We start from the raw sequence: 9,726 nt of genomic DNA, 5'->3' as shown, positions 1-9,726 counted from the left end.
ATTCCGAACCTCCATGGGTCTGTTTCAATTCACCCGCATGCCCTTTGGCCTCTCAGATGCCAGAAGTACATTCCAACGGACTGCCCAAAGCATCTTTCAAGATCTCTTACTACAAGGGGTAGTACTGGTCTACTTAGATGCCATACTAATCCATACACCAACCTGGGAACAACACTTGCAGGTCTTGAAGGAAGTCCTCAAGCGCCTTCAAACCTACAAGCTTCAGCTACAATTTAAGAAATGCAAGTGGGGCACAACAAAGCTTAAATTCTTGGGCTATATAATCTCAGCAGAAGGTATCCAGATCGATCCTTCAAAAGTCTTAGCCAACCAATAGTACCCACCCCCATCCTCAGTCAAAACACTACAGAGTTTTCTCGGTTTGGCTAATGCTTCATTACGATTTGTCCCCAACATGGCAAAGATTACATACCCTTTGCGCCATCTGCTTCAGAAAGGGGTAAAATATGAATGGACATCAGCTTGCCAACACAATTTTGCCCAGCTGAAACAGGTTATTCAAGAGTCAGCCATGTTAGCTCATCCGAATTTTCAAAAGCCCTTCAAGCTCCAAACGGATACATCTAATCTGGGGTTGGGGATAGTACTACTGCAGGAGGATGACATGTCTCAATGGCAGCCTATTTCATTTATCAGTAGGTCACTCACACCAGCTAAGCGCAGTTACTCCACGATAGAAAAGGAATTGTTGGCGATTGTCTGGGCATTCGCCAAATTTCATCCTTATTTGCACGGGACAGAGGTCATGGTGGAAACCGATCATCAGCCTTTGATTCCGCTGCTTCAGAAGCACCACCCGCCTGGCAGACTGCTACGGTGGGTTTTAGCACTGCAAGAATACAAGTTTAAAATAGCCTATTGTAAAGGAATCACTAATTTCATAGCTAATGGCCTCTCTCGTGCTGAACACCAAGCTGCCCAAATCCAGTGTCCACCCATCGACCGCCCGGTAAATCTAGATCAAATGGCCAATTTTCAAGCTCAAGACCCCAAAATACAGAAGATCATCAATCAGATCCAATCTCCAGATCCCATTCGACATCCCCGAAACTCTGTCATTATAAATCATGTTTGTTTTACATTAGCCCTGGCTATAATCCTCGCGTCTACGTGCCTGCAGCTTTGCGTCCAACATACTTACAGTACTATCATTCTCACCCCCTGTTAGGTCACCTTGGCTTTCACAAGGTCTTAGAGAAATTAAGGCTACAAGCTTATTGGCCTCAGATGCGCCATTCAGTCTCAGCATTTTTGCAACAGTGCCAGACCTGTCAAAGCATCAAGACACCACCTCAGAATATGGGTTACTTGTCCCCCATCAAAGTCCAGGAAGCTTTTGAAGTAGTAGGCTGGGATTTGATGGGACCCTTTCCCACATCGGCTACAAATAACCTCTTTATTCTAGTAATCACTAAATATCTAACGTGTTGGTGCGAAGCCATAGCCATCCTTGATGCCACTGCATCTACTATAGCTATTTCACTCTTGCAAAAACTGATATTTTAGCATGGCTGCCCAAAGCAATTGCTTCCAGATCAAGGCCCCCAATTCATAGGTGAAGCGTTACAAGTCCTTTCTCACAGCTTGGGTATCAAGCAGATTTTCACCTCTCTCTATCACCCGCAAACAAATGGGCTAACAGAGCGGCTGAATCGCACAATAAAGCAGGTGTTGGCCTCTTTTGTGGATCCCTTGCACCAACATCGGGATACAGTTCTCCCCTTCGCGATGTATGCTTACAACACCTCAGTTCAGGCATCCACACGTGTTAGTCCTTTTTGGGCCTTGTATGGCCGAGACCCACGACTCCCACCAGATCTCAATATCTTGCAAGTCCACCCCACCAAGGCAGATGCAGTTGATTGGCTGCTCTACATGCAACAACACCAACCTCTACTAAGGCGAGCTCTTCTCCACAATTTACAACAAGCTCAAACCAGACAAAAGAGGGCCTATGATGAGGGCCGGCAACACATAGAATACCCCGACAGCACGCTGGTTCTATTGTACTACCCTATTCGGAAACCAAGCCTTAGTGAAATCGTTACTCCATCATTGGATCGGCCCCTATAAGGTGTTAAATCGCTTGCATACCAACACTTATAAGCTACAACGCCTGTCCAATAACTCATTCACTACCACTCATGTAATTCGGATGAAGCCCTATCACTCACCTTAGGATCATAGACCCACCCTCTCTTGATTCATTTTTTCTTTTTTAGGGGGAGGTGTAGGATACTGGATCAGTTAGGCTGTTATGTAACAGATGAGTGCCTAGCCATTCTTGGCCTGTGAGGAGAACTATATGTACAAGGCCACGAGCAAGGAATAGACGAGCTGAGTAGATCTAAGCGCAGGTGTTTTGTTGTATCTTGGCCATTCCACACTACTATAATCGCACCATGCAAGGTCTACTATGCGAATCTTTCGTCTAGACAGCCTAGTGTGTCAAGTACCCAAGGTGGTGGCCTTGTATCTGTGTAGTGCGCATGTATGAAGTCCTTGTCAGATTTGCTCGTTATGTTTTTGATGCCATAAAAGGAGGCTTCATCAAGGATAGATTCTTGACACCAGTTCTTCAGTACATCCCCTGGTCCGAAAGCTACCTATAGTTTCTCAAGATGGTAGTCCACATGTGGTGATGTTTTGCACTTGATTTCACGCCAATCATGTTTGCATTCAAGAGTTTTGGCATTGGACAGATTCGAGGGCAATTTGAAAGGCCTATAGGAGCATTGGGAGGCCCCTCAAGATTTTTAGGTCTCAGAAAACCATAAATTGAAATGTGCATGTGAGAGGTAGGATGATGTGCGCCACACCACTTCCTGGCCTATTACACAGCGGGAACTGCCCAACAAAATCTTTAATTGTTGGGAAGGTGAGGCCAATTTCCACTCTGTTCTAAATTCGTACACACCGGGCGTATGGGACCGCTCAGAACTTTCCAAGTTAACCAGTCAGCATCTCTCTAATGCCAATCAGCATCACATCCTGACAGACCGCTTGGGGTTGTAAAGTCGAACCTTAGTAACTTGAGGCAGAGAGGTAAATTCAGAAAATTTTGTAAAATTTGGGACCATACTTGTAACTCCAGGGCACCATATCTATTTCCCCAAATGCATCCATGCCACATAAAATCACGCCTGCCCTTGATCTCCTCCCACCATGCCCCTGTGAAATAGAGATGAGATCAGCAACCCTATCAAAATCTTCCCAAGATCTACTGAAGACAAGGCTTTGAAAGAGTCCCACAATGTTGCACAACCCATCAGACACGTTGATCCAGTCTACTCATGCATTCCTCAAAGAGGGGTCCTTTTTCATAGTACTTCCTCGGCATCGTGCGTGCCCAATATGACATGTCATGTGTTGGGCATGCTTGACAAAAACCATTCAAGGGCCGAGGCTCCCACGACAACATTGCCTTGCTTACTCCAATCCAGCCAGCAGGAAACTAGTCTCCGGCACGGGCGTGCTGTAAACCAGACTGTTAGTACCAGCTAGCCTACCTCAAGATGAAGCCTACCAGAGAGAAACCCCTCTCTATCTTCTGCCGCATGTCTAAGATGTTTGAAGTTTGAGACAAGCAGACCTGCATGCAATTCATGTCAAGACAGTTGCTCCCTCCTTCCAGTTGAAATTCCTGCACCTCCCCTGCTACATTCTGTTATCCAGAAATAGAGAAGTGACCATAACTAAAAGAGGCTGCCAAATACAAAAGAACAGCGAGTACATGAAGACAACAAGAACGCTCACAGACCATTATTAGCCCCAAGAGATTTCCAGACCAAAGAAGGACAAATTACCAGATAATGACTTCTAGCACATTCTAACAGAGCTTGCATATACAACCAGAAGTATGGGCTATTTCAATGAATCAGTATGATAATTGCGTAGAGGACAACTGCATTGCTTCAAACCACCATCCTACAAAGCAGTTGATTTTGAAAGAAAAAATACCTCCCTAGCCATTCCACAGTAAACAACTGTATGTGCTCCTTTAAAACTTTAGACTAAGAACCCACATTGGGGGCAATAGAATGCGATTAAATGATATGCACACTGTAACGACCCCATAAGCTGTATATACATCTTGTCATCTAGTGTAGGAGCTGACTGAGGCTCTCATCATTCATGGATCAAACCCTGTTAACCATCATCAGTGACTGGTTATGGTACACTTATTGCGCTGCTCACGCTTCCTTGCGCATCAATCTCCTGATTACTATTTGGCTGTGACATAGTGTGAAAGGCTGACTGACGCGACCCTTCCTCCAATAACTTATATGACAGTGGTGTTGGCTCCATAACTGGACGAGTCGCATTCATTTGCAGGTCCCCTAACCTCATCGACTCTGCTATCTCCACTGGTGGTCTGGGGATAATCGGAGTTGGCTTCACTAGATTGTTTCCTCTTGCCCAACCATCTGCATATGGGACACCATAAAGACCTTGTCCTGGCCAAAAGGCGATCGGTGGAAAATGGGGAAATGCTCGATTAGACCTCTCCAAGTTATCGCTGACTTCTGGGATAGCTTCCATTACATCAATGTCGGAAGTAGCATGCCCTGCATTATCCTGTCTATGCCTTTCATCTACCTCTAGATCGTTGCACTGAGGCATTTCGCTAGTTTCATTTGTTTCTGGAATAGACTTCATAGTTGCAGAAGTAAGGGAAGGCCTTGAGATGGCTCCAGAAAATCCACCAACTCGGTAAACCTGCTGAGAAAATAGCGCTGGCTCCAACATGCGGCCATTACCATAAGGAATACTTTGACCTAGACTTAGCTCAGGACAGACATCAGCATCAGCACAACCAGCTTCCTCCTCTAGAACAGTTTCTCCAAGTAAGCTAGAAACCTGTGGGGTACGAACATAAGTAGCCAAAAGTTAAAAAAAGTCCATATTGACGCCATGCGCGACGTCATTAGGCCTTCACAATAGTGATAAATAGCCATCCATGCACAAGGCTGCATCTGGTTATTTGAAAAACCTCTAGAACTACTCTCCTCTAAAATAAACATCCTTTCCAGGAAATTATGCTTTTGGGCAAAGGTTTCAGATGTGTAAGTGCACTAAACCAATTGCAACAAGTGCTAGATTTAGACACATACCGTATCTGGAGTAATGTCAAATAAACTAGACCTTCGCCGTCTTTTCGTCAAATTGTTCCGCCTCAAGAAATATTTCTGAGCATGGCTTGCCACTTGTGTCGGTGTCCTGGTTTTCACAAAGTTGCGAGAGATTCCACGCCAATCACCCTTGCCCAGCTTTTGAAGCCCGATCAAGAACGACCGATGCTCCTCTTCAGTCCAAGGTATTCCTGCCAAATCATACTAAAGAAGATATAGGATATAACAATAAAGGTAGAGAGAGAGAGAGAGAGAGAGAGAGAGAGAGAGAGAGAGAGAGAGAGAGAGAGAGAGAGAGAGAGAGAGAGAGAGAGAGAGAGCAGTTACAGAAAAATAAACAAACACCGTCGAGCTAGCAAGTCCAATCACATGTTCACATGATAACTGAAGTCTAAAAATACAATACTTCATCTTACATTTCTTCACAATTACACCTGTTTGAAAGCTGATTCTTGGATTTATGTTAAATGAGGCAGAGCCTGGACATGCTATGATCCAGCTCATATATACATCTATACATGTTTACATGTGAGAAATAAAGCTAAATTTTGATGCTTCTAACTTTTAATAAAATAGTAAAGTAAGAGCCCCCCCCCTCCCCCAAAAAAAAAACCAATTCAATAGACCGTAAAAGGATTCTGCCGCTGAAGGGCCCCTTATTCCTCCACTGGTAGCTATTGGTAGCTTCTTGCGTCAGTGCAGAAGAAACCGGCTCCAACCGGTTAGAATGGCGATTCTGTAATGTTATTGGTGGTTGAAGCCCCCCCCCCCCCCCCCAAAAAAAAAAAAAAAGCTGCTATATCGAGAGGGTTTCCAGTTTGCGCTGAATTAGTTATGGGCTCGAAACAGCTGCTGGAGGACCCTCCTATGGCACCTTCAGAGAGCCTATGGGGGAGCCCCCTGGCCCATTTTTCATCGTACAGCCTTCTCAAGATTTTTTGTCATTGCACTTTATGGTTGTTGGTCATGCCTTCTAGATAAGTCTGACCATAGGATCCAGCCTTCCATACATTTATCTTGCTCAGAGTGTGAAGGTCCAGAGAGGTATGTGCAAGCCTACAATAATTCTCTGTGATTGCAAAAATTTTGAATAAAGAATGGCTTCCATATCAAAATGCAGTCCGTCACTAATAAAGCCTTCCTATGGAAAGGCAGAAGACTATTCAATGCAAAGAAAACAATCAGTTTTACAGTGCAAAACAAACATGGGCATAAAGTCTCTCAAAAGAAGTCTCTAGCTTAACTGCACTAGCATCAACATCTTCAAATTTAGAAATTCATAGGCTATGTAGGGTATCAATAAAGCTCCTGCATCAGTGTACCGTTTCATACCTTTGCCAGACAAATTATCCCTACACTAACTCATAGACACTCCAAACTCCTGTAGTTTTGTACACATAATCAGTCAAGATATTGCACATCCTGCAGTCATTCTGACGCCTAACTACCACACTTCTGGGCACCCATAAGATTCTTAAGTGTATACTTTATCCTACAATACCAAACACCTACACTATAATCAAGAACAAAACTACCTTTCCAGGTAGTCTTGACTCTTTACACAATTATGTATAAGGCGGCAAGACATGAGACACTCGCACACCTTGTACATTACATCTCCATTCTCGTTACGTCCTCCAAATATATTTGTCATGCAATAATCAACTGCAAACAAATTTCTAACCCTTTTGCCTTCCCACATACTTTCACCGACAAAACTATTTACGAGAAAAATGCCTCTGATCAATTGGATTAACATTTGCCCGAATGCGTAACTCATTTCTGCAAAGACCCAAATTGCCCCAAGCAAAAAACAATACATATGCATAAATGAAGCATACGTCAGACAAAACAAAGCAACTTATGCATGCGTACCTTTTTTCCTTTCACGAGGATTGCTACTGGCATGCACGAGATCATCAGATGCATATCCCTCAACAGCATCACCCAAGTCAGGCTGCTCAACAGGAGAGGCAGAGAGAGGAGGGGATGCTGCACCATCAGGGGAGCCATAATTACACAAGTTCCCCATACTGAAGCTCTTCCGCATGATAGTGGATGAAGAAGATGAAGACTCTGCTGAAGGAGCAGCCCCTGAGGGGAGCGAGTCTGCAGCGAGGCGCACACCAAAGAGTTTGAAACCTCCTTTCATATCCAAACAAGTCCGCGAATTATGACCGTTGTGGCCGCAGTGAGAGCACCGACGGGACATCGCAGAAAAAAACTTACGATGCAGACACAGGCGCTCAAAAATTTAGGGCAAGGCGAGGTATGAGATCACCGATCGGGTGGAGCAAGATGGGCAGGGAAAGGTAAGAGGGGCGAGGGTTTCCACACGAGGGCGTGTGGCTATGGCGGGAGAGGCATCTCTGTAGAGGTATCTGGCGATGGCGGGAGAAGCTTCGTAAGTGCGTAGATGTGGGCTGTACAAAGATGGATAATATCCGCAAGAATTTATAAAAGGGGTACTTTTAATAGTAAAGAATTGAGGGGTTCGAGCCTTTCGTTGACCCAGTGGCCTCACCATTTTTGTCTTAAAACCACGTCACAAGTGACTTATCTATGGCCTAGGGCTCCCATCCTCCATCAACAAAATTTTGCACGTTCTCTTCTCACCTCGTGCCTCCTTTAAAGGACTCAAGGACATTAGGAAATGCATACATTCCCCATATAGAGAGAGAAGTCGGAATATGCTTGGAATCTTGCTTATGTGTCCCCTTGTGATTTGCGGCCCTCGCACAACCGCCGATAGAGACGGTTGATAGAAGGCCATTTGACGAGAAAAAGCAGTCCCCTTTTGTAGTAATCGTTTTGCAGATTCGCCTCTCGAATGGGGTTGTGCTTCATCTACCCCCTACACACACAAGAAGCGTCTATTTGACAAGGTGTACCAAGTCCATCGCTTGCAACACAACAAAGTTCAGAATGTGGCAAATGTTCACAGTGTTTTTAGATCAATGTGCTACACACAACACAACAAAGAAATGGGGTCTTGAATCACAATCTGAAGAGTCCTTCTTATTTGGAAGGCCCTCCAAGGGGGGATTCGCTTGTGTTAACATCTAAAAAATAACAATCTTGGTATTATCTAGTTAGTCATGAAAGATCTGATGCAATCCTCCACATTTCAATAATGACTAGATGTGCAAATTCCAACCCAAATTCTTGTTTCTCAACTTGTGTCTCTAAATTGGCTCCTCTACCCTACATAACTATGTACATGGAATATAGGATGTAACAATGCTTCTACTTGGTGGGGCATTGGCAAAAGCGGGAGCATTATCATGTGTATTTGTGTAACATTTAATGGCCTAATAACTTATGTGTAGCGGAAATTAGCATGAACATAGTGGGCATTTCATTAGAATAGATTCCTAATGAGAATTACAAGAGTGCTTGGGTGGAGAGAGCAACAAAAAACATAACACCTAGTTAGATAGCATCGACAATACTTTCAAAAGAGAGAGAAATTAAGCTATTGACAACAGTTGAGGACCGGATTTTCATGGAGCCGGTCCCCCCTCCAAAAGGCTTTGTATTATGGTTTCTCCCATCAAGAGAGACATTGTACAATACAATTCTTTGTGTTCCTTCAAGACTAGCTAGTGCAATGAAGATGGAAACTTCATGCACTAAGCAAAACACTTAACAAACACAACTTGAATTATCCCCGTTCTCAGACCCAAGACCTCACACACCTTCGAAGATGGTGAGAGCTAGCAGGGTATGAGAGTAGATTGAGAGGAAGAAGGAGTATCTTACGAGAAAGATGTACATCTCCTCACATAATCACTCATATGTAGCATAGCTTAGCTTAGTAATTAGCTTGGTAGAGGAGATGAGCATGCATTGAAGCTTGGCTCTTGGTTGGATTTGCATCCACATGCCAAGAGAGTGTTGATGTAGGCTTCTATCTCACAAGCTTGGAGTACGTGATGAGTTCTCCATTAAAGCTTGGGAAGAGATGGTCTTCTCTTTCTTCACACATGAGCTTGTGTGAGTGTGTGTGTGATAATGCTTTGCAAAAATCGACCCCCTCTCTCTCTCTTGGGCGAGCCCTCTTGCTAATTGCTCTTGCTGCAGCCTCATTGGCCCTCCCCAAGTCAAGCCAATTACAATTAAGCAGCATAAGTGATAGCCTTCTGACATGTGTCCCCCTTTCCCCTTTTGTGAGAGCTTTAGGTAATTAAATAATTAAACTAAACTCTCATTGGACCCCTTTGCCTCCTGGCCAATAGGAATCAGGCAAGCCATGGGGCTCCTGAATGCTCATTGGACCCCTTGGGAGACTGCCCAATAGTCTTCTAGGAGACTTAATTCTCATTGGTTTCTTTTATTAAATGTTTTTAAATTAATTAAACTAGATTTACTCTAGCTTAATTCTCATTGGTCCACTTCAAGGGTCATCCAATAGAAATTGGGCACACCTTGTGGACATCTGGCCTAGGGAGCTGACATGTGTCCCTCATTCCCTTTGTGTAAAGGGAGCTTGTGTGTGTGTGTGTGTGTGTGTGTGTGGCTTTCTCTCTCATCCCCTACCTTTAGGGCTCGCCCCCTCCCATGTAGGGATGTG

The 9,726-nt window shown here is 44.3% G+C and overlaps 1 protein-coding gene across 1 annotated transcript; it reads right to left on the bottom strand.

Annotated features, from left to right (window-relative positions):
* Positions 1 to 3,814: 3,814 nt before the first annotated feature.
* Positions 3,815 to 7,599, bottom strand: LOC147425260 (transcription factor MYBS3-like). Its single transcript, XM_086500137.1, has 3 exons — positions 7,029 to 7,599; positions 5,136 to 5,344; positions 3,815 to 4,881 (listed from the first exon to the last, which is right to left on the bottom strand). Exons 1-3 carry the CDS (start codon positions 7,363 to 7,365, stop codon positions 4,192 to 4,194), a joined length of 1,236 nt encoding a protein of 411 aa, XP_086356263.1. The 5' UTR covers positions 7,366 to 7,599; the 3' UTR covers positions 3,815 to 4,191.
* Between the last annotated feature and the right edge of the window lie 2,127 nt (positions 7,600 to 9,726).

This window comes from Adiantum capillus-veneris, chromosome 25 (genome assembly GCF_014529385.1).
Source record: "Adiantum capillus-veneris isolate H3 chromosome 25, ASM1452938v2, whole genome shotgun sequence".
In the NCBI taxonomy this organism is placed as follows: Eukaryota; Viridiplantae; Streptophyta; class Polypodiopsida; order Polypodiales; family Pteridaceae; genus Adiantum; species Adiantum capillus-veneris.
This window is presented reverse-complemented; position numbering and strand designations above follow the sequence as displayed.